The 24,532-nt window shown below is 36.7% G+C and overlaps 3 protein-coding genes across 7 annotated transcripts; 1 reads left to right on the forward strand and 2 right to left on the reverse strand.

Moving 5' to 3' along the window:
- Positions 1-2,058: 2,058 nt before the first annotated feature.
- LOC111778207 (methylcrotonoyl-CoA carboxylase subunit alpha, mitochondrial) lies at positions 2,059-12,552 on the reverse strand. The gene is made up of 16 exons (XM_023657897.1): positions 12,045-12,552; positions 10,514-10,635; positions 10,042-10,189; positions 9,521-9,658; positions 8,431-8,526; positions 8,291-8,350; positions 7,267-7,359; positions 7,076-7,187; positions 6,651-6,755; positions 6,319-6,455; positions 5,592-5,826; positions 5,346-5,509; positions 4,423-4,539; positions 4,090-4,335; positions 3,907-4,002; positions 2,059-2,238 (listed from the first exon to the last, which is right to left on the reverse strand). Exons 1-16 carry the CDS (start codon positions 12,369-12,371, stop codon positions 2,230-2,232), a joined length of 2,205 nt encoding a protein of 734 aa, XP_023513665.1. The 5' UTR covers positions 12,372-12,552; the 3' UTR covers positions 2,059-2,229.
- Positions 12,553-14,994: 2,442 nt separating this feature from the next.
- On the forward strand, positions 14,995-22,038 carry LOC111778208 (protein NETWORKED 1D). 2 transcript variants are annotated; one of them, XM_023657899.1, is made up of 5 exons: positions 14,995-15,591; positions 15,677-15,836; positions 15,922-18,308; positions 18,372-20,363; positions 20,629-22,038. In XM_023657899.1, exons 2-5 carry the CDS (start codon positions 15,734-15,736, stop codon positions 21,793-21,795), a joined length of 5,649 nt encoding a protein of 1,882 aa, XP_023513667.1. In that variant the 5' UTR covers positions 14,995-15,591; positions 15,677-15,733; the 3' UTR covers positions 21,796-22,038. The 2 variants fall into 2 exon arrangements, with proteins under 2 accessions (XP_023513667.1, XP_023513666.1); XM_023657898.1 differs by having other exon boundaries at positions 14,995-15,329; positions 15,532-15,591; positions 15,922-20,363.
- LOC111778213 (protein ANTAGONIST OF LIKE HETEROCHROMATIN PROTEIN 1) lies at positions 20,365-24,008 on the reverse strand. 4 transcript variants are annotated; one of them, XM_023657904.1, is made up of 3 exons: positions 23,671-23,999; positions 22,186-23,292; positions 20,365-20,712 (listed from the first exon to the last, which is right to left on the reverse strand). In XM_023657904.1, the coding sequence occupies exons 1-2, from the start codon at positions 23,816-23,818 to the stop codon at positions 22,229-22,231; spliced, it is 1,212 nt and encodes a 403-aa protein (XP_023513672.1). In that variant the 5' UTR covers positions 23,819-23,999; the 3' UTR covers positions 20,365-20,712; positions 22,186-22,228. The 4 variants fall into 4 exon arrangements, with proteins under 4 accessions (XP_023513672.1, XP_023513673.1, XP_023513671.1 ...); XM_023657905.1 differs by lacking the exon at positions 20,365-20,712 and having other exon boundaries at positions 22,012-23,292; positions 23,671-23,819; positions 23,916-24,008; XM_023657903.1 differs by lacking the exon at positions 20,365-20,712 and having other exon boundaries at positions 22,012-23,292.
- Between the last annotated feature and the right edge of the window lie 524 nt (positions 24,009-24,532).

Consider the following 24,532-nt stretch of genomic DNA (forward strand, 5'->3'; position numbering starts at 1 on the left):
ATTAATGATGTCATTTTCATTCATAGATTATATTTAATAATGGTCAAATAGTAACAACATGCGCAATCAATGACATTTTCCGATGTAGAATATGATAAAAGAAAGCCCAAATAGAATAATATTTGTTAACGATGGACTCGGGCCGACATAAGTAATCCATATTATTGTTGAAAAAATGGGTAAGTTTTGGATGAAAATGAAATTCATTAATTTCCACGATATTCTAATCATTCAAGAAATGGGATGAATTCAAAGAACATGTTTATCAAACAAATTATCTAAAACAAAGAACCGAACAACTCAAACCAGCTCAACTCTATACCTGAGTCAGCAAATTCCGGAATCTAATCCATTGGGTCGGTTTTAAAATCTCTTTTTTAAGAAAAAAAGATGTATGAAGACATTTTGATGAACTTACAAAGCCAAAAGCGTTGACCTCTCCTCACAAACTCTTTAAGAATCTCCAATCTTCTCAAACTCTTTCCATCAATGCTTTCAATTTTGGTATTGATGCTCTATTTTTTTTGACTGCCTAACCTTTGGCCAAAGTTCATCATAACTTCCTTCTTACTACATCAATAAAGCCACAANAAAAAAAAAAAAAAAAAAAAAAAAAAAACACGACCACTTTAAAACCCCGAAGAAAAAAAAAACCCTTTTTGGGTTCGACAATAAATTTTTATACATATTTCGTTTCGGTTCTTAAACTTTTTCCGTTTCAGTCCTCAAGTTTCATTTTGATTTCTAAACTTCCCCTAAAAAAATTTACAAAAATCTAAACTCTTCATAAATGATGAAGTACATAAACAGTCAACATCTTGCTATATAATTTGCACAACCTACAACTCAAATCAATTTTGAAACAAAGAATTATATTTATTTCATAGAGTTGGTTGGATGAACACGGCAGAAACAGTAAGTCAGTGGACGTTATATGGTCGATGAAATTGATTGGTTGTTTGAAAAGTTGTTGCTGACTTTGAATTGAATGTGATTACTGTTCAGCAAAGGGTACACTCAATAAACACAAAACAAGTTTCCATATTGTGTACTCTATAAGCTCTTCTCCTCAAATGGAAACACAATAATTCCATTGAATTCAAAAATCTGTGGTTGTGCACCTTGTTTTTCACAAGGATATTTCTGTTTCGTAATCTTATGTATAGAAACCTAAACCTAATTTCTGCCCTTTTCGGCTCATGTACGATCTTCAAACAAAAATTCTCTAAAAAAAAAAACTAAATTGGCCCCAATTGGTCTAAGTCTAAAAAATATGATTCTAGATCTGAAAGAAATATGAATAAACTAAGACTACATTCAAATGAGAGAGTGATCATGAAAAGATGAAATCACGATTAAGAAAATCTAACAAGAATCAAAATGTAATTTTCTTTTTGGTAACTCAATCATAGAAGTAAAGTTAAGCGTATTTCAATATAATGTTACAATAAAACATACTAGAAAGGTTTATGGGAATATCTCTAAATTTAATAGGAAATTTTGTAAGGTTGAAGAACAACAGGGTGATAAAAAAAAAAATAAAAAAAAATTGTTCCTTCAATTTTAACATGCATCTCTCCATCTTCAGTAAGTTCAGACACCATTGAAACACAAATCTAATAGCAAAGTACAGTACTGATTCTTGAATGTTAATTCTTTAGAGAAAAATTGACAAATGGAAGAGAACGAACAACGTACACAATGATAGTAAAAAAAAGATTATCACAGGTCTTACCGATCTAAGAGAGAGACTAGATTCCTCTCATAGATGATAAGATAAAACTCGATCTAATTTCTTTAAGGTATGTTGTTAACTCCATTAATTTAATATCCAAGATTAACTTATCACATAATCCTTGTATAACTTCAAAATGGTGTTTCACATTAAACTAAATAAACAATTTTGAAAGTTTAAAGACTTACGAGGCTAAAAATTTCGAACGCCTAGGTCAAAGCATCATGTTATGCAAAAACCTGTCACGACTGATTAGAATCATAATCATGCGTAATAATATTATAAGTGGGAAAAGTAGCCAGGGGAGAGGGAGAGATAATGTATTAAATTAACAAGTGATGTTTTTTTTATTGAGTCACAATGATCATATACAACATTTATTTTAATTGAACAGAGGTGAAAGCACAACAACCCCTTCAATGGTCGTCATAGCATGAAGAAGCTAAAATGAGCCGTACCTTGACATTGTCAGGAAAGAAGACGTTCCATTATTTCTAGTTTTTCTGCAGAAACCACAATTTATTTCAACTTCTAATCAAACTCAGTCTAATAATTCAAAAAATGATATTACAAGCCAATTCGAAAGAGGTACTAACATTTGAAGACAATTAAAAGCCACATTTAAGATGACAGATGTGGCCAATATACTAATCAAAGAGAGATGCTACTCTTCTGAGAAATAGTCTCAAGCTAAATTCTTCAAGTTATATCGATTAACTCTCTCATTAAAAAAATTTAGATACAGGTCGATGGTTTAGGCATTTATATAAAAGAAAATAATTTAATTTGAGTTGTTAAATACGTGTACCTCAATATCCATGCCATTAAGCCCACCTGCTGTGCAAGTAAAAGACAAGAAAATGCCCCCTTTTTTTCTTTTTCTCTATTCTCTCCCCCTATCATCTCTCCAACAAAAAGATCGAATAAACAGAGTTTTGTTTGTACCTCCCTTTTCTAGGAGAAAATGGGATTTTGTTGGATTTACTTTCTTTTTCTCCGGAGGGTGGATATAATGACAGTTCTACTAGCACTGCACTTGGAACATCTAAACAATACCAAAGAAAGCGCTAATCTCCTTTACAGCCCCTTCAATAAACCTTCTATGACTACGGATCCAAAGGTGCCGAAATAATCCCCCTAGTAGCATTAAACCAGACTGTTCTTCCACACGCAAACAGGAAACCGATTTGACACAGACGATCATCACTATTCACAGGACACACAATGACGGAGAGATCACAAAAAGAACTTGCAACTCTAGGAATGGGGGATCTCCAAAGGTTCTTACAGAAGACTATTCTAGTAAAGAGACTTGATTTCTTCTTAGTGAGATTTCTGGAGTAAGATTTTCATTTGACAGTTGAGTTGTGGAGTCGTAGAGGAAAAAAAATCTACCTAAATGGGTGTAGAAGAACCACTCCCCAAGATTTGACCAACTGAAGAGTCCATATCAGCATTGGAATGTCCTAAAGAAGGAAGGTCAAATGAAGTAACTAAAATGGAGTTCAATCCCTGGAGAATAATTTCAAGCTTTTGAAAGAAACTCCTACGATCACTGAAAATCAAACTCACCTTATACCAGATAATAATCCTAGCTTTGATAACCTAGATTTTCCCATTGCCAATTATGAGGTAAGAACTGCACTCAACAAGACCCCAATACCCTATGAACAATTTCGTTTTCTATAAAGTATTGTCCCCAGACTTTTCAAGTTTCCACAACGAATCTAGACAGCATTCAAATATCCAAAGTATTCACGATGCCTTGCAACATTCAATATGAAGCCTCAAGCTAATCCTAACTTTGATCTACCAAGACTTGCCACTTGCCAAACCTAAGGAGTTGAGAACTTGCAGTCAACAACAGCCCATAAACAACTTCATTTCCTATAAAATATTCTCCCAAATTTTCAAGTTTCCGCAACAGAGAGTAACACCAACTTACCTATAGGAAATAAATTTGAAAAAATTAATCCGACTTTAACCATTAAACATTAAATACAGAGGTGATGGGAACCTTGAGGGTACAAAATTAGGCTGGTTGCAAAAGCAGTTATGATATGCTTATTGCTTATTATGTTTCATTATAATCTACATGCATTCATCTAAGTCTCCCACAAAAAAGATAATCAATATAGTCCATGAAATAGTTCTAAAGGTAAATAGCTTACCTTGACACTAAACAAAATACTCCCATCAGAAACCTGCTGACCTGCTGCAACATGTAGGCCATGGATTTGTCCAGCAATGGGAGCTTTCACAACGTGCTGAAAATTCAAGAGCGGAATATTAGAACTGCGATTGGTGGAAAGAGAGTTACTGAACATTAAAATACACACGGTTCAGTTGCAAACCTCCATTTTCATTGCTTCAAGGACCAACACAGATTGCCCTTCTCCAACTTGATCACCATTTTTCACTAGAACCTTGACCACCAAACCAGCCATGGGAGCAACAACAGTTCCTTCGGGGTGGTGGGATGCTGCCTCAAAACCAGGCTTATGTTGTGATTCATCTTCTTCTGATAAATTTACCCCCAACTTCTGTTTGAAGTGATGATGTTGTGACCCATGCCATATATGTACATGTTTTGTCCGATCCTGAACTCAAAATAGTTCCAATGAAGAATACAGAAGGAGAGTGGGTGGGGGGGGACTTATTAATACAGGAATAGATTCTTCATTTACCTTCGAGTAAATAGCCAAGCGAACTTCCATGATAATACCATCAACTTCAACTCTGAACTTATGTTTTCCAAGGTGAGTAACTTTAACCTCAACTGCAGAAGAACCATTTTCTCCAGTCTGTATACATGTTGAGAACACTCGGTATCATGAATCAAATCAATATACTTTCTTTTTTCTTTCATTTACAAGAGAGCTGCTTTCATTAAGAAGGAATGAAGGATAAATGTGAGAAAACAGGCCATATATGAACAAGTTGAAACCAAACAAAAGAGCCAACGAAAAGAAAAATTGTAAGAATGTGTTCTGATTGTCAAAAAATTAAAACAATGAAAACCATGAAAGATTTGGTTGCATGGACCTCTAGGAAGTGTTGAACTACGCCGAATCCAAATATTACTCTCCACTCTTGAACACCCACATTTTACTGTCTAACCAAATATTTCATAAAATAGAAAAGACTAGCCTGCCAAAGAAAAAGTTCCCCTTCCGTCACCAAAAGAGAAGCAAAATGAGTTTCCCCATTATAGCATAACAGTCTTGTCTAATAATCATCAGACCATTTATAACTTCACAATGTGGGTCTTATAAGCAACGTCACCAAAACCAGGCATTCAATCCTAACCATACACGACCACTTGAACTAAATTCTCTCCTGATTGTAGAATGCTCTTCTTCCTGAAATTTCTAAGATCGATCCCACCCAAAACCTTAGAAAGGCACGCCAATACCTCTTTGGTCTTTCCTACTAAAAGCCATGCAGGTGGTCATGAATGGCCTTTATGAAGGTCCAATTTTTTGTGGTTGTTCTCACTTACTCAAGAAAAGTATTTTGTTTCCAAACAAATAACTGTAATGATAAGACAAACAAAAATACAAATGCCGCTAAATGACTATTTGCATGTCTTTTAAAGGCAGAGATGTACCTCAATTAACAACCCCCCATCTAGCTGGTAGGTAATTGTAAGTGCAAATGGCTTTGAGACACTGCTATCATATGGATTCTCCCACTCATATTCTATTGTGCGCCTAGCACAATGATGGACTCTAAACGGAGGAGGAGAGTACCATATTGAATGTATACCCTTCCCTGGAAACATAAATAATTTTAATTTTAAAAAACGATTTCTAAAGCAATTAACTTCACAGAACTAGATAAAAACTTGCAATACCAGAAGATTTTTCATTAAGTTTAGAGAGTTCCAAGCTGACGAGACATGCAGCTGCTAGACGGGCATTAAGCCCAGCAGCATCATATGCTTCTTTTGCCATCACAAGATTAGAAGGGTCAACAAAAAGGTCATCTTTATAGTGCTCAATAAAATGAGTTTCCACATCCCCCCGTTCAAATGCATGATGATTTGCAAGCTTTAGTAGAAAGTTTATGTTGGTTGGAACACCTGCAACCTTATGAAAGAACAATTGCCTCAATGATTCAATATGAGTTTAGATTTGTGAAATGTTGAAAATTAACTACAAAATGTTAACTCAAGGAAATCTTAGCTAGCAACTGTCAATTAAAAACATAAGCCAAGGTCAGAAACCTTTTGGACATTATACCTATAACCAGTACGATCCATATTCACTAGATGCTCACCCAAGATAACTGCTTTCAAATAAATGAAAGTAGTGTAAATTTGGCCATGAAGGGAAGTTCCTGGATTAATAGCTGCTATAAAATAACTGCAGTTGCCGTTGAAACAGCCAAGTTTACCACCTTCACTATTTCTAGTTCCAAATTTGTTCTTATTTTCTATAACAGGCCAATTACTAGGAATGTTATCCAAATATCTCAGTGAAATACCGATTTTGAGGTTTCAACTAGACAATTTATTTTTTCAGCTTCAATCAAGTTGAATGATAAATTCTGCAGAGCAAACTAATTCTGATTAGATTTACCTCAAACTTTGTTAGGCAGTCTTTTAGTTTGACTAATGCTGCAGCACGATTTTCTCCCCAAACAACGAGCTTAGCAATCATTGGATCATAATGCACACTAACAGCATCTCCTTGTTCAACCCCAGTTTCAACTCGAACTGTTAAAGTAGAATTATTGATTTCAAAAAGGAAAAAGTGAAAAGGAAAGATGGAAATCAAAGTGAACGCGAAACTTCAAAGTAAGGCAGTAAACAGTCAGACATGGCTAATGGTTAGAATGTTCCAATAAAACGTGTTTCTAGTTGCAGAAACTGAAGATTGAATTGCTGCACTAATGAAGTAAAGCATCTTACTAGACTGTGAAACGGGAACAGGGCAGTAATGGTGAAGACTTCCAGTAGCTGGAAGAAACCCTTTTGGCACATTTTCTGCATATATGCGGGCTTCAAAAGCATGACCTAACAACAAGTCAAATTAACTTCAGCAGAGTCCAGAATGTGAGCACACATGCAATATCAAATAGAAAAGACTGGAAACTTTAGAGTAAACAATCTCATGGTAAAGAAAGACCATAGTAGGTCACTCTTAAAGGAATAATAAATTTTGCTACTAAATCCCTCCATTTCCACATACATAAATGAGCAACATATTAAATATTATTACTTTAGTAGCTATTATTACTTTAGTTTACGTATTTAAGTAGCTACAGTACATACACACTAATTGCAACATCTAGGGAAGGTCTCGTGCATCGTTATTTCAAGATAAGGCAGATTACCTAATAAAGGCACTTGTGACTGGATTATGGGAAGAGATTCTCCATTTGCAACACGGATTTGCCACTCGACAAGATCTTGACCTACTATCATCTCAGTAACAGGATGTTCAACCTGTTTGTAAGAGCCAACTGGCATCAAATAATATCCGTTATAATTTACAACAGGAACTCGAGAAGCTTAATCAAGGAACCTGAAGGCGAGTATTCATCTCCATGAAATAAAATTGACCAGAGATGGTATCAACTATGAATTCCACTGTGCCAGCATTGTAATAACCAACTGCCTTTATGCACCAAATTGAAAACTCAAATTAGTACACTTCAAATCCCTAGAAAGGAGGAAATAATTGTAAACTTACCTACTGTAATCTAATGAGAAACTTGACTGTTAAAAGGAAAAAGAGAATAAAAATATGCTCAACGCCTGGGGAAAATAATAACTATCAGCCTCTGCCTAAATAAGTACTAAAGAAGCACCCAAATTAACTATTATTCTACTTACTAAGTGGTTAATAGCAATCACAACCAAGCACTGGATATGCATCTCTTTACATATACTAATCAATGGGTGTTCATGGTTCACTCAACCTTTCTATAATCACCTCATAATTTTATCACGCCAGGGGAGCTTTGAGGAAAGGGATTTCTCAACATCCAAGTATTAAATCAATCAAACATGGAGAGCCACTAATATGCTCGCATGAATTACACATAAAAAACATGCCATGCTTAAGTAACAAGAATAAGGATGCAAACCAAAACCAAAAACGCCAGTGAAACCACCAGTACATAGCTGTTGAGTTGGTTTGAGCAATAGGTATTGTTTAGTTTAGTTTCTTAAAATGTAAAACTGAAAATCAATCGATCAATTCAATTTGGATAGATTTTGCCAAATTTAGTAGTCTAGTCAGTTTTTGTTTGGAAGTTGTTTCAATTTTCAATACATAATTTTTAGCATCAGTTTTTATTTTCTTAGGCCAACATCTTCTGGCTCATTGTTTATCTTGATCAAAAACTGAGCTAAACCAACCTACTTGCACCCCAAAAAAATGTATTCCAATTTGAGGAAAGGATAAATCACGTTATCTTTTACATAAATTTGAAGCATCCAATTCCAATAGTCAACATATGTAGTCTGAGTTAATGTGAGAAATGAGTTATTTTCCAAGTTCAATTACTAACCATTAGATTACATGAAAATTAAGTAGACCTCACCTTAGCTGCAGAGACAGCTGCTTGACCCAAGTGTGATCGGAAGTCATCCAAAATATTAGGCTGCAACAAATAAAGTTTAGTTATAGTTGAAATAAAATTATACTGAAAAAAACATATTTAGTAAGAAAAACGCTCATTACAGCTGGAGCTTCTTCAATTATCTTCTGGTGTCTTCTTTGCACACTGCAATCCCTCTCATATAGATGCAGAATGTTCCCGTGTGTGTCCCCAAAAATCTACAGCTTCAACATAATAGGACTAAAGATCAATGCATAAACAAAAAAACGAAAAAAACGAAAAAACGTGAGCATTAAGTAGTGTCCTTACGTGAAGAAATTCCTAAGGCATTTCGTGATGTTATCAATATTGAATTGTGCCTATCTGAAACTTATCATTCTTGATAGCCTCTCATTTTCAGTGAAGGATCGACCAGAATTATATTTTGGTTTACCACTTCAAAGCGTATATATAACATTAATTAAAAAAACTAAATTAAAATAAGAAAATAAATGAACTCTATTCAGATCTGGGCAGAATGATCTTCACAAATTGAGCTGTGCTGGTTAGGTTAAGGAAGACTTACTCTTCTATTTGACAAACGGGCTCACCGAATATTCTCATTAATTACGTAGATAAGGTTGTGAGAACCTCCTCAAGACTTCCCAATCCTAAACATCCTTTCGTCTCTTTCCAACATGCTTGATCCTCTTCCCCATCGTTCCTAAAGGAGTTGCCAACTCCAACTACCATCCATGCATGACTCATACAATATTTGACCAGCTGCCCATCCTACCTCCTCTAAATTCTTGACAAATCATTTTTGTCCCTAAAGAACATAGAAGAACCAGTCTCCCACAACAACCTTCCACTGTTACAAAAAGTGGGACGTGGAGGAACTCCTCAAGTATACAACAATAATCTCAACTTAAGGGCCAATGAAACTCAAAACTGAGGCAAAAAGCTCTGGTAGATCATTTCTGAAAAAATAAAGGTTCATAGTTGGACAAGGGTTTAGATCCTATTTTGGTCTAGTGTAATTTTTGTTTTCTTTTAAATCTCCATTTTTCTTCCTAAGCTTTTGAGAAGTGTCTGCTTTGGTCCCTGCCATTAATTTTCTTCATAGTCTTAAATGTCATGTATTTGTGAGTGGACTTTACATAGGCTTTCGTATGCAGGAGACAAAATGCCAACATAAGTATTATTTAAAACAATCAAAGCAAAGAAAAATACCTGGACTTCTATGTGCCTTGGCTGGGTGATATATTTTTCTAGCAATATTGTGCTTATGCCAAAAGAAGCTGCAGCCTCACGTTGAGCTCCCAAGAAAGCATCGACAAATTCATTCGGACTATGTACAATCCTCATACCCTAAAAAAATATTTCGTGTAAGAAATCACACATAACAACAGGGTTAAAAAGATGGCTGTACTTTCATCTGGAAATGAGAATGGAAGGGACATATCGTTTGGATGATTGATCACCAGCCATTCTTATAACTTGGTCCGTAGTTTGAACTTGCATAAATATTTTCCCACATACAGCTGTTTCTAATTATAATTTCATGATAAAAAAAAAAAGTATACTAATTGCTAGATTTGATATCAGAGGCAGATGGAGAACTCTTCTGCCTCATGCTTGTTGAATCTTTCCAACTCCTGATCAAACACTCAAAAACGAATGGACCAGAAATCTTCTATAAATTTCTATTCCTCTAAAACTTTATAATGCCTAGGCACAAAGAGACTGCCCACCTTTCCCCCACCTCCATGAGTTGGCTTTATTAATATTGGATACCCAATTTTGTCTGCTTCTAACTTCATAGTATCAATATCTTGTGCAGTACCATGGTACCCAGGCACAAGAGGTACGCCAGCTGCACCCATTATTCGCTTTGATGCACTGAAAAAGATTGGTAAAATAACATATTGATTGGCAAGTGGAACAATTACGTCTCAAGAATAGAGAAGCGAAAATTAGTTCTAAGCAAGCAGCTACCCCTTCGCATGCTCAAAAAAGGATGCATATTTGCACACATTACAGATTTATTTGGAAAAAATATACAAAAAAAAATTAAAGATTAAAAAAAAGAAAAATTAAACAAAAACAATAAAGTAAATGAACAGGAGAATGTTGTGTTCTGCAGACAATTATCTAAAGAACTCTCTACCACCGCACGTACACAGTGGAAAATCATGAAATGCAGATAGTTTCAATTTCTCATACCTTTTGTCACCCATATGTCGAATTGCAGATGTCGGTGGGCCTATAAATGTAAGGCCCTTGTCTTCACAATGTTGAGCAAAATCAGCACTTTCAGATAAAAACCCATAGCCAGGGTGGATAGCCTATAAACCAAAACAATATACTCACTCTAAAAACCATGCCTTATGTAACCAGAACAAGGATATGACCATCAAATTGAGAAATCTGAGTTAAATAAATGGTCAGCATCAATAATCAATGAAGAACCCTGGGATGGTGTTGATGTAACAAAAATAGTGTCAACTGAGTAATAAAGATAGGACAAAACATGTGGATAATCTTGTGCTTTTTTAGTTTAGGATTTTATCTACTTTTGTATTTTGTACTCCTCTAGGTATGTCTTAAGATTTCGTTTAGGGTAAAAAAAAAAAAAATTCTTTTATGAGAGTTTCCGTACGTTGTATTATTTTGTATAATTGACATATGTGTAAAATACCATTCATTGCTTAAGGAAACCATTCATTGCTTAAGGAAACCATTCATTGCTTTCAATAAAATGTCAGCTCTAGGTAACATTCATTGCTGACATTGTATACAGCCTTGCATCAGAAGTAGGCATGAAATCTTTTGTTCTTAAGTTACCAATTTCAAATCCTCCACATTTTACGGTGTAGGAAACACCACATGCCATCCAAGCAGAGAAGATTTTGCCTATCAGTAGCCAAAAATTAACTACATTGAGAAAAAAATTAAACTACCCACCTATATAATCCCTCAATCAATCACAGAAAATCGATAGAACGATGGACCAAACATCACTAGGATCCCTCACAACCTCTCTAAGGGTTCTACTATTCATTTCTCCCCATAAGATCCACAGTGTAACACAAATCCGCTTGCCAAAAAAATCTCCCCTTCTTACGGAAAGGGGGTGTTCGATAGTGTACTCACTCCTAAGAGATCACAATGGAATCCTATCACATCTCAAAAGAAGGGATGGCAACGAGACATCACTGGCCTAGAAAATTTCCCCAAGAGGGAGCTTGAAAGAAGATAGGTGTGTCCAACAAAAACAGGGTGCAGTGAGCTCCACACTTCTAGTCACCAAGCCCTCGCCTTCTGGCAGGAGGATGTTCCCACGCAGAGTCTTTCCCAATGTATATTTACCTGGAAATTCAGTATGGCCTTACATGCAATGAATATCTAATCACCAAAAATAATCATGACTGCATTTCTACTCCCACCCCGGATCAGAGAACCTTCTCCGATAAGTGAATTATCCGGTTACCAAGAACATCATTCTCTGTGTAATAGCTATATCAGTAGCTTCTAATAAAACACATTCTCCACGTTGGGTTCGAATACGACTTAACATCAAAATAGCATGCTAAATTCAAGTATAACTCAACAGTTGCAAGCATTTAAACAAAATTCAGTACATAAAAAAACAGAAAATAAACTAGAAAAACATTGCAGTTAGCTTATAATTTGAGCATTTCCGATGTTTCCATCAATGAAAAAAAAAAAAAAACGAACATATCTCCATTCGCACCTGTGCACCAGTCCTCGACGCAGCCTCAATAATCGACACAGCATTCAGATAACTCAACCGCGCCGGCGAGGGGCCAATATGCACAGCCTCATCAGCCAACTTGACATGAAGCGAATTCCGATCAGCGTCACTAAACACAGCCACAGTTTGAATCCCCAACCTCCTAGCAGTCCTCGCAATCCGGCATGCAATCTCACCTCGATTCGCGATCAAAATCTTCTCGATACGCCGAGCAGGCTCAGTGTTGGAGTTGGACTGCGAGAAGAGTCTCACACGGAGAAGGAAAGGTTTGTTGGTGAGCTTCCGACGGAAAACAATGGACGCCATCGACGCTCCACGGCCTGAAACTGCGCGAACGACAGAGAATTCAACGATGGAAATGGGAATTTACGTATGAAGATCGAGAACTAACGACATTGCATTCGCACAAAATCGTCGATTATTATTCCGGAGATTTACAGTTCCGTAGCAAAACAAATTAGTTCGATCTTATCCCGAAGAAGGCAACTGTCTTTACCAAAAGTATATTAATTATGAAAAATAAATTAATATAAATATAACTTGAAAATAAAGGTATTTGTATATTTATATTTATATTTTCTAAAAATAAGGAAATGATATATTTTATATTTATTATTATAATTAATTAAATAAAAAGGAAGAAGGAGGGTTTTCTAGTAATTTGTAAGGGGCGAATTAAATAGGAGATATATGACGTGGCAGATAATGATTTGTTGATTTGCGGGACCAGGAGATGGACGTGGAGTCTTTGTGCAGGGGATATGGACGAAAGTGACGTGGCAGTGAGTGAGCTGTCGGATTATTCTCACCGGATGAGATTTGGAAGCCCACGCGCCACGCCATTCCATTACCCATTACGCCTTATCCTTCTGAATTATTTTTAAATTATATTTTTTATAAATGTTAAAAAGTATTTTTCTCCATAATAAATGTGTTTATTTACCTAATTTCTTTTCCTAAAATTTTCATTTTAATTTTAAAAATTATATATATAAACCCTCCTAATCCACTCATTAATCCAAACAAATAATAATAATAATAATAATTTAAAATTGATTAACTGAACTAATTAAGATGTATATTTTCGACCAAAATGTTAAAAGTTCAAATCTTCATCTCACATATCAGTATTTTACGTCTTGTTTTTTTTTTTTCTCCAATGAAACGGCTCTAATTTAATTTAAATGCCATAGATAAATGGGTCGATTTGATCATATTTGAGAAGGCTTATGAGTTTGGTGTCCCCTGACAAAGGGAGAGCCTAAGCATTAATAACTCTATGCTTCACGAGGGTTATTTTCAAGTCATTGAAACAAAACAAACTTTTGTATTATAGTTGGATGATTAAAGTCCCACATCGGCTAATTTAGGGAATGATCATGGGTTTATAAACAAAAAATAGTTTCTCCATTGGAATGAGGCGTTTTGGGGAAACCCAAAGCAAAGCCACAAAAGTTTATGCTCAAAGTGGACAATATCATACCATTGTAGAGAGTCATGTTCATCTACCAGTTATGACTCGAACACTTTCCTTTGAGACTAAGTTACTCTCATTATTTTTGACTCGTCTCGTGGACGTATCAATAAAAATAATCAATATTTATATGATATATATAAAATAATAATAATAATAATAATAAAAATAAAAAAAGATGGCGCATGTGTACTGTGTGCACACGTGGCGAGTGTGAAGGGGAGAGGAATGATTAGTGGGGGTGACGAATGAGGACCGCCCACGCCCGCCGTCTCGGACTCTCTGCCAGCTATTATATTATTACACCGTTATATTATAAATTTGGTATTATCTATTATTTTAAAATTTTAAATTTCAACTTTATAATTTAAAAATAAATAAAACACACAATATTTTTGTCATACTTAATATCAATTAACAATATGATTTGGTTTTTTATATTTTAAGTATGATAAATATAACTAAAAATATTTATAGTTTAATGATTAATCTTATATTATAAAAATATCATTAGTCCACCTTTATTTGAACCATTAACTGAAATAATGAAATTTGGACATTATTGATAAATGATGATGGAGTTAATAATTATATGGTTACATTTGGTAATATAAGATACNTTTTTTTTTTTTTTTTTTTTTTTTTTTATAGGCTTAAAAGGATCTCATAAATAATATTAAACTTATCAAATAATTCAACTACCATGTTGTAAAATGTAAAAAACATAAAATCAATAATTTGGTTTTTTTTTTATTTTTTTTTTTATTTTTTATGAACAAAACTCGATAATATGGTTCGAATTATTTTTATTTGGATTAATATTTTGGTATCAATATTGACATTTTAATCTACCCAAATTGAAAACTACGCCTTATTTTATCAGAACTAACATAAATGGCAAAACTGTTAGTCGATAATTGTCAGAATTTAGTGCAATTTATTTATAGTTTGAATTAATTATGGAATATATGATATTCGTAATTATTTAATATTTGAAAAATATATTAGTTAAATTTGATTTTGATTAATAGTATATTTTATTTTATTCTCCAGATTTAATTAGTTTATATTTTAATTCTATTTCTCTCTTAAATCTGTATTATTTAATAATAATATTTTCAGATCTATTTATAAGAATAATGAATAAAAAAATGGAAAGTTATGAACACGTGGACATGAGCCAACACATCATGATGTGGATCTTGAAACCCTAGAATTAGGGAAGTCAAACTTGGAGGAGCACAAGGAAAGAACATATTTTTGATGCCCTAACCAGAAGGGCAATTTAGTCAAATCAAATTTTCTCTTTTTTTTTTTTTTTAAATAAAAATTCCACATTTAGACTTTTCATCCCCAACCCACCAAAATATTCTAACATAAATAATTTAACCAAACAAATTATTTTAAAAAAATAATTTTGTCATATTATTAAAAAAAAAAAAAGAAAATGCGATGGTCCGTTTACTTTTTGGTCGGGTTTTTGATTTGGTTTGCATTCCTGTAAGCCGTAATCGTCCTCTAAGGCAGGTTTTTCTTAGCAAAACTATACCAACAAGGCAATGATAACAGCACTCAACGGAAGAGAGTAGCAGAATTCGAGAGCAATACACAGAAGAAACAGAGCAAGAACACGAAGAACACGAAGAACAAGAATCGATATTAAGATCTGTGAGTTTCTGCGATGGGGTGAGACAGATGCTAAAGCAGCTGAAGCTGATATCTAGTCACAGCTGCTGATCCAACACCCATATGCCAAGTTTTGTTTCTTTTCCTGTTTGATTTCCCATCTGGTAACTTCTACCTTCCGTTCTTATCCGCCATAGGGTTTCTTTTTCTTCTTCTGGAATCGGATTTTACTTTCGAATTATGTACTTTCATTGATCAAACTGTGGAACCCATCTCGTTTTTTGGTCGTCATGTTCTTGATCTGGGTGTTTCCTGGTCCGATGTTTGATTTTACCGATGACCCTGTTTGAAAATTGTTTCTGTCAGCCCACGAACTGCCATTTTCTTCCTCTTTTGTAGCTTCTGGACCTGAGTTTTGTTCATCAGGTACTTCTTTCACTGTTTCTTATATATGTTCATCTTGATTTTGAGATTCATTTCTCAGTTCTGTTATTGTTTTGGGTTCCTGAAGTTGATTATGTAGAAGAGGCCAAAGAATCGAACACTTGGGACTTATTTGGCTGAAGTTATGACGACTAGTTCACGTACAAATTCTAGGCGTATGTATTCTTGGTGGTGGGATAGTCATATTAGCCCCAAAAATTCTAGATGGCTTCAAGAAAACCTTACAGGTAAGTTCTTGATCTCTTTCGGCCATTGATAATGTTCTCAATAGGCTATGGATTGAGTATTACTTGGCTGTCCTGCTTGGAACAGATATGGATGTCAAGGTGAAACAGATGATCAAGCTTCTTGAAGAGGATGCAGATTCCTTTGCAAGGAGGGCTGAGATGTACTACAAGAAGCGCCCGGAGCTTATGAAGTTGGTTGAAGAATTCTACCGTGCATACCGTGCGTTGGCAGAAAGATACGATAATGCAACCGGGGTGCTTCGCCAGGCTCATCGGACGATGGCTGAAGTGTTTCCTAATCAGGTTCCGTTTGATGATTCGCCTGCTGGTTTGGGGAATGAGGGTGATCCACGGACACCTGAGATGCCACCAGCTATACGTGCTCTGTTTGACTCAGATGAGTTGCAAAAGGATGGCTTGGGGCTTTCACCCCAATCCAATGCTGGCAGAAGAAATGCAGCGTTTACGGAAGAATCGAACATCGTTACAGGTCGAAGGGGTTTGAAGCAGTTCAATGATATTTTTGGTTCTGGGGAAGGAAGGGCAAAGAAAGGGCTCAATTTTCAAGATTTCGAGGAGAATGAGCGAAATGGAGGGAACGATATCAAGGTTTCGGCTACTGAGGCCGAGATTTCAGCGTTAAAGGAGGCTCTGGCTAAACTAGAAGCTGAGAAGGAAGCTGGTCTACTTCAATATCAACAGAGTCTTGATAAGCTGTCTAATCTTCAGTCAGAAGTCTCTCGTGCACAAGAGGACTCTACAAGACTTAATGACCGAGCCTCTAAAGCTGAAACTGAGGCTCAGAATTTGAGGGAAGCCCTCAGCAAACTAGAGAGTGAGCAGGAAGCTAGTCTGCTTAAATATCAGCAGTGCCTGGACAAAGTATCCCTTCTGGAGAGCGATATCGTTAACGTTCAAAGGGGTGCTGAAGAACTTACTGAGAGAGCAAGTAAAGCCGAGAACGAAGCTGAAAGTTTGAGGCAAGGCCTTGCTGAAGTAGGAGCTGAAAAGGAAGCTGCACTTGCTCGATATCGAGAGAGTTTAGAAAGGATAGTGAGACTAGAGGAGAAACTTCTTCATGCAGAGGAGAGTTCCAGACGATACAACGAACAAGCCGAAAAAGCTGAAAGTGAACTGATAATCCTTAAGCAAGCAGTCGAAAAATTAACGGAAGAAATCGAAGCTGCTGCTGTTCAGTACCTGCAGTGCTTGGAGAAGATTTCTAGTCTTGAATATAAACTTTCTTGTGCTGAAGAAGAGGCTGAAAGGCTGCATGGTCAAATCAATGAAGGAGTTATGAAGTTAAGAAGTGCTGAAGAAAAGTGTCATTTATTGGAGACATCAAACTTAGCTCTGCAATCTGAGTTAGAGTCTTTGGTACTGAAAATGGGGTCTCAAAAAGAAGAACTCACCGAGAATCAAAAAGAACTGGGAAGACTATGGAATTGCATGCAGGACGAGCACTTGCGGTTCGTTGAAGCCGAGACTGCTTTCCAAACATTGCAGGATATGCATTCTCGGACCGAAGAAGAATTGCGTTCGCTTGCTGCTGAGCATCAGAACAGGACACAAATTTTAAAGAATCTGGAAATCCGAAATCAGAGCTTGGTTACAGAAGTCCAGGAGGCTAAGAATGAAAGCAGGAAACTTGATGAACTCAATATGTCTTCAGCTCTGTCAATAAAAAATCTACAAGATGAACTGTTGAGATTGAGGGAGAAGATAAGTAAACTCGAAGCAGAGGTCGAACATCGAACAAACGAAAGAAACGCCCTGCAGCAAGAAATCTACTGTCTGAAAGAAGAGATTAATGAATTGAATAAGAAAAATGTAGCCATATTGGAGCAGGTGGAATCTACTGGCTACAATCTAGATTGCTTTGGAACATCTGTGAAGGAACTGCAAGATGAACATTCAAGGATGAAGGGGAGCTATGAGACAGAGAAAAGTGAGAAAGCAGCTCTCTTGGAGAAGCTAATTATTCTAGAGAAACTGGTCGAGAAAAACGCCTTTTTAGAAAATTCCATTTCTGATATGAGCGTCGACTTGGAAGAAACGAAGGAGAGGGTAAAGATGTTAGAAGAATCTTATCAATCTTTATTGGGAGAGAAATCAACTCTTTCTTCTGAGAAAGTTGTTCTGACCTCTCTGCTACAAGTTACAACTAAAAATCTGGAAGAACTCTCAGAAAAAAGTACAGTTCTAGAGAATTCCCATTCAGATGCAATGGCTGAACTTGAAGCATTAAGGGTGAAATCAAAGGATCTTGAGGACTCCTGCCAATTGCTTGATCAACAGAAGTCTGAGCTCATTACAGAGAGAGAAAGCTTACTATATCAGTTGGATACCTCCCATAACACTCTTGAAGATCTGAATAAAAGATACTGTGAATCATTAGAGAAGCATTTGGTGCTTGCCAACGAAAGAGAATCTGCATTTTGTGAAATAGAAAAGCTAAAGACTGATTTGGATGCTGAAAAACAAGTTCATTCTAGTTTTACCGAAATCAGCAAAAAACGGCTAGCTGATATGGAGTCGCAAATGCGTCGATTGCAAGAAGAATGCGATCACTGGAAGAAAGATTACGAGGGAGAAACGGAAAAAGCTATAAATTCCCAGTTTATGATCTTCGTCTTACAGAATTGCATGCAAGATATGAAGGATCATAATATCTCTTTAATTCTAGAGTCTCGAAAACTTTTCGAGGTATCAGAGAGGTCAAAAGAAGCTATCTCTGAATTAGAGCGCGAAAATCTTAACGCACAGGGGCAGATTAAATCCTTCATTGAGAAAAATAAAATCCTGAGGACAGGGCTTCAGCAGGTATTGACAACTCTTGACATTCATGCATATCATGGGTTTGATAATGAGGGTGAGCAAGATCAAACGTTTCTGAAGAACATATTTAGGAAACTTGAGGAAAAACAAAATTCCATAAAGGAAATTTATGATGAATACTATCAGTTGGTGATTGAGAAATCTATTACTGAAAAGTTACTTCTGCAACTGAAAAATGAAGCTGCAAACATTTTGATGGAAAGGAATGCATTTGATCAGGAGCACAGAATCCAATCTGAGCAGATATTGATTCTCCAGAGTAGGATTCTGGAGTTGAGTGAAGAGCTGAGGTTGAATGTAATGAAGGGAAACCATAAAGAACAAGCATTCAAGACAGAAATGGAAAATGTATGCAGGAATCTGCATAATGTGCAGGAAGCTTACCAGATTTTACGAGTATCGAATTCCGAGGCTCTTGATGAGAAATCATCTTTGACAAAAGAAGTCGTCGACTTGGGAAAACAGAGGTGTCAACTGGAAGAAGAGAACAATGATATGTTCAATGAAACAATATTTCAAAGTCAACTTTTCCTCATTTGTAAGGATATTATCAATGAAATTCTTGAAGAAATGAGAAAGCTTGCTGAGCGTAGGGATGAACTTCAGGTTAGAAACAACAACCTCGACGAGAGAGTAAGGGAACTGGAGAGGAAGTTTGGATATGAAAAAACGATGAACTTAGAACTCACAATGTTCTTGGAGAAGTCACGTAGCGAGGCTGAAAATTATTTGACCGAGAAGAACACACTTGATCAGGAGTATCAGAACCAATCGGAACGGTATTCGACACTCCAGGTTGAGATGGAGAAACTTCTAGAATTGAATGAGGAAATGAGGTTAAAAATAGTGGAGGGCAGCCGTAAAGAAGAAGCGCTAACGACCGAAATGTCGAATGTATGTAAAAAGCTGCAGAATTTGGAAGGGGCTTATCAGATATTACAAACTGAGAATTGCAAGGCCACTGAGGAGGAGAAGTTCTTGACAAATGAAATCTTGGGCTTGAGGAAGGAGAAACATGAATTAGAGGACACGAACATCGATATGTTCGGTGAAACAATATTTCGAAGTCAACTTTCTTTAATTTACAAGGATATTGTGTCTGAAAATCTTCAAGAACTTAGAAAGCTTGTTGAGTGCATGGATAAACTTCAGTCCACAAACAAAGACCTTGAAGAGAGTTTAAAAACAATGGAAGGGAAGTTGGAGGAAGAACAAACCAAGAACTCTGAGCTCATTATGTCCTTGGCGACGTCGGAACGTGTGATTGAGGAAACACGAACGTTGCTAAGCTTGAAGGAAGAGTTGGAGGAGATGAATGAAGAACAAAAGAAGCACATGGAGTTGGAGCTTCAGATGAAAAACAATGAAGTAGAATCATGGGAGAGTGAGGCTGCAACTTTGTTTGGTGAGCTGCAGATTTCTGCTATTCATCAATCAATTTACGAAGACAAGATTCATGAGCTAACAGAAGCATGCGAGATTCTTCAAGATAGAAATTCTTCAAAAGATTTGGAGATCAAATTGCTGAAGAACAAAATTGTTAGTTCAGAAGGAGAAAATGGCAGAATGAAAACAGAGTTGGCTGCATATGCGCCGGCTATTCAAACCTTGAAGGATTCTATAAGTTCTCTTGAAAAGCATGCAATTCCTTCAACAAAACAGCAAAAAGTCTACAAACAAGAAGTGAAGGTGATATCAATATCCCTTTATCTGAATATCAATTCTTATTCTCTCTGATAGTTTTTGTTTTCTTACACTAAAATCTGCATGACATTGATACTCAGTCTTCTGAGCCAAGATTAGTTGACTTCTATCTCTACGAGTTTGGTCCGAAAGTTAAAATTCAGCCCCGATAGTTTTAAACGTTAGAATTAGACAGAGGTGCCAGTACTCGTGTATCAACAAGTTGTAGCATTTGAAGGGTCTCTGAGTTTTTTAACCTTACTTTCTGCAGGAATCTGATTCCTCAACTTCCCAGCATCCTGAAAGCTTCCAGCAGCCAGATAGTGATCAAGTTCACCTTGATGGTTTGGTTGACCTGCAAGGTTTGAATAGAAGGATTCAAGCAATTGAAGTAGCATTTGAAGAATATGAGGGCCAGACTACACTAGAAAAGTTTAATGCCAGTGCCAAGCTAGAGAAAGCACTGAAGGAGATTGAGGAGATAAAATCTGGCCAAGAAAGTGGCCATCTGACCAACGACAAATCAGCACTTCGAGGACAGGAGCGTTATAATCGGTCGCATTCTAAGTCTGAAATATCTGAAGCAGGAAATGAAGTTCTGACAAAAGACATCCTACTCGATCGGGTTTCTGACCGTTCATCATATGGAAACAGCCAGAGAGAAACTGCAACACCTGGTGATCGGATGCTTCAGCTGTGGGAATCAACTGATCAAGATGGCAGCTATGATTGGGCGGCTGGCAAGGCTCCTATGGTGGCAAGCTCATCTACGGAGTACCGTTGGGTTGGATCGACTAGGAGACAAAGTAGCAAGGACCCTTCAAGCGAACCATTGGTCGAGAAGGAGTTGGGTGTGGATAAACTAGAGATCTCCAAGAGGCTCTCTGATCTCCCCCATGAAGGAAACAAGAGAAGGATTCTAGAAAGACTTGATTCTGATGTTCAGAAATTGGCAAATCTTCAGATAACTGTACAAGATTTGAAGAAGAAGATGGATGCTACAGAGAAGAGCAAGATAGAAAAAGGTCTTGAATATGATACAGTGAAGGAGCAAGTAGAAGAAGCTGAAGAAGCCATCACCAAATTGTATGAGATGAACCTTAAACTCACAAAGAATGTTCAAGATAGTTTTCTGGTTGCTGATGGATCATCCACACTGGAACCAGAGGAAAACGACAGTGTCCAAAGTAGGCGAATTTCAGAACAAGCACGGAAGGGATCAGAGAAGATCGGGCGATTGCAGTTGGAGTTAAAGAAGCTACAGTTTCTAATAATGAAACTAGATGGTGAAAGGGAGGCAAGGGGCAAAAGTAAAGTACTCGAGCGGAGTCCAAGAGTTCTTCTAAGAGACTATCTATATGGCGGGACGAGAACGAAGCAGAAGCAAAAGAAGAAGACACCATTTTGTGCTTGTATGAAACCTCCAACAAAGGGTTGAATGAGAGATTGAGTTTATCTGGGAAATAGTTATATTCTAGCTTAATGAACAGGATATTAATTGGTTCATCATCATCTATCAATTTTTCTTTGTATAGAGAGGTTCTTATGTTACTTCTAGGTTTGAGATTATGCTGCACATGAAAGGCTGCATCTAATCAGAGAAAGCTGCTCTTTTTAGAGGCTCTTCATTGTTCATATTATATTGTTTCAACTCTTCAATAAATGAGTTCTTAGTTGGATCCATATGGTATACAGAGCTTCTCAATGAAGAACATTTACTTACAGAACAAACAATGGCATGGTAGCTAAAATAATCATCTTCAAAATGGGAAAATTTTGAACATAATATGGATTAATTCATCAGTGTACATACAACATCAGGTCTTACCAGATCGCCGACAAGTTTCGGGGGTCCGAGCAATGTCGAAGTGTTAAGAAGAACAGATTTTCTCTTTGTTTTGATGCCAATGGTTGGCTAAGTTCTCCCTTGAAGTGTTTCCCAATGGATCAATCTGCTTACAACAATGCTCCTGATATCCCAAATCATGATGACCAGATAAAGCAACATCTGGTTGTAACTCATCTCCATTGTCAATTATAATGTTTTGAAGTAAACAGCATACCAGTATAATGCTCGGCAACTTCCGCTTGTCGGGTCTCCACATAACCTTGTTGAGGATTCTCCAGCTGCCCTTCAACTGAGAGAATGCCCTCACAGCGAGCGATTTCGCAGCTCCTTGCACAGTATTGAAGTTGAGCTTCAATGGCGATAGGTCATCGCTTTCATAAGGAGTAATTAACCAAGGAAGAAGAGGATAGCCAACTCCGCCAACTAAGTATTCTCTGATTTCTGATCCTCCAGACAACTTCCTTGCATTTCCGTTCAAACGCTCACCGACATTGCATAGTTTGAAAAACTTTGAGCACTTCAATAACCTACTAGTCGTCATGCCCCCGGGCCAACCAGTTACAATGTCAAGAAATCTCATCTGGTGATCGACGATTCCCTGCAAGAACATACTGTAATTTTTTTTGGTATCACACCAATCATCTGATGTTTGTACAGCTGGAAGGGTCATAATGATGTGTGTTGCATCTATGGCTCCACAACAATTAGGCAGCCCAAAGGAAGCTTCAAACTGTGATTTGATTTCCTCCAACCTGGAGGAACTCGGCCACCGAAGATGGTGCTTTGCACGTTGTTCCAAAGCTTCGACAAATCTCCAAGTAACCTGAGAGACAGTAGACTGGCCAACTCCAAAGGCAGCTCCCACAGAAACTTGTGACTCACCAGATGCCAATCTTCTCATAGCAATGGCAACCTGCTTCTCCACACTAAGAAGTCTCCCCTCAATGTTGATAAGCCCGGATGGAGGCCTCGACACGAGATCTTCTCGTACGAGGGAACAAATGTAGTCGAAAGTTTTCTTTGAAGTTCGAAAGAAGTACTTGAATACTTCTGCTTCATCATTAGGTCCAGAAGAACCTGCACATACTTAGAAGGCTCCCTGAGATGTTAGAAAATGCCTCAATTATGAAAGTTGTACTGAAAATGAAATGAGCAACAGATCATAATATGCCAAAAATCCTTGCAACCAAATTCCCAACAATTCAGACTAACCCAGAATCACAAAATGCCACTTGTTCAACATTCCAATTACAGATAAAATTCTCTTACATTCTCAGAAATGATCTAAATGGCTCAAAACTCCCCAACAAAATATCTACAACGGCTAAAAGGACGATTTCCAATTAATCCAGGCAAAAGAAACGTGAAGCATTTGAATTCAGCTCAGGCCAGAAAACCCAAGAACAAAATTGAAAAAAATTTGAAGTAGAATATTGAGATTTGCGAAGGGGGAAAGAGGGGAACCTGAAGTTGAACAGTTCTTGTGCCAGAAAATTTCCCACCAATCGGGCTCTGAGGCTCTGGGTTCCATAGGAACGACGCTTAGGTTTTTACATTTCTTCAATTTCTTGGAATCCCTTTTGCGCTTCTTCGATTTCTTGGTGGGCGCCATTCTGGTTAGACAAGGAATCAATCGTTCGAGAGGAGAGGTCGGCTCTAATGTGAAAGAAGAAGAAGAATAGAAGGAGATCAAGGTGATTGTGATTGACCTGAAAATATTTGGAAATGGAGAAGACGAAGGCACGCACCAGAGAATGAAGCTTCACATTGCACTGCCCTTCTCCCTTCACTTCCTCTATTTCTATTTCCTTTTTTTTTCTTTTCTTTTTTTTTTTAATAATTTCTCTCTCTTTTCTAATTGAAATTTATAATTATTAAAAAAAATATATATAGAAGTTAAATATCAAATATTATCGCCAACCTCGGTGGCAAACGTCACGTATTGACAATTAATTCGATAAAAAATGACTCCTGAACCGACCCAATTTTTAGATTTCAAAAAATTCAACCAAACTGGTAAAAAAATCTAACCTAACCCAACCTTTATAGTTTTGGTTGGATAGTTCAAGTTAATCTCTCGTTCTTGAGTCATATGAACCCTCGAACGGGTTATAATCAAAGAATACTGTCTCATTTCGTATGAGGCCTTTTGGGAAAGCTCAAAACAAAGCCACGAGAGTTTATGGTCAAAGTGGACAATATCATACCATTGTGGAGAGTCGTGTTCATCTAACATAGTATCAGAGTCATACCCCTAAACTTAGTCATGCCAATAGAATCCTCAAATATCGAACAAAAGTATCGTGAGCCTCGAAGGCATAGTAAA

The sequence above is a fragment of the Cucurbita pepo genome, chromosome LG17 (assembly GCF_002806865.2).
Source record: "Cucurbita pepo subsp. pepo cultivar mu-cu-16 chromosome LG17, ASM280686v2, whole genome shotgun sequence".
NCBI classification, from domain to species: Eukaryota; Viridiplantae; Streptophyta; class Magnoliopsida; order Cucurbitales; family Cucurbitaceae; genus Cucurbita; species Cucurbita pepo.

Bases quoted from the DNA above. Each gene is read 5' to 3' on its own strand.
- LOC111778207 (XM_023657897.1), bottom strand. From the start codon at position 12,371: ATGGCGTCCATTGTTTTCCGTCGGAAGCTCACCAACAAACCTTTCCTT. The intron at 6,456-6,650 runs GTAAGATGCTTT...CTACTTTAACAG, and splicing joins TGTTCCCGTTTCACAGTCTA to TTCGAGTTGAAACTGGGGTT. The intron at 4,336-4,422 runs GTAAATGAAGAA...TTTTGAGTTCAG, and splicing joins GCTTGGCTATTTACTCGAAG to GATCGGACAAAACATGTACA.
- LOC111778213 (XM_023657904.1), bottom strand. From the start codon at position 23,818: ATGGCGCCCACCAAGAAATCGAAGAAGCGCAAAAGGGATTCCAAGAAA. The intron at 23,293-23,670 runs GTTCCCCTCTTT...GAGCCTTCTAAG, and splicing joins CAAGAACTGTTCAACTTCAG to TATGTGCAGGTTCTTCTGGA.
- LOC111778208 (XM_023657898.1), top strand. From the start codon at position 15,734: ATGACGACTAGTTCACGTACAAATTCTAGGCGTATGTATTCTTGGTGG. The intron at 15,837-15,921 runs GTAAGTTCTTGA...TGCTTGGAACAG, and splicing joins GCTTCAAGAAAACCTTACAG to ATATGGATGTCAAGGTGAAA. The intron at 20,364-20,628 runs GTGATATCAATA...TACTTTCTGCAG, and splicing joins TCTACAAACAAGAAGTGAAG to GAATCTGATTCCTCAACTTC.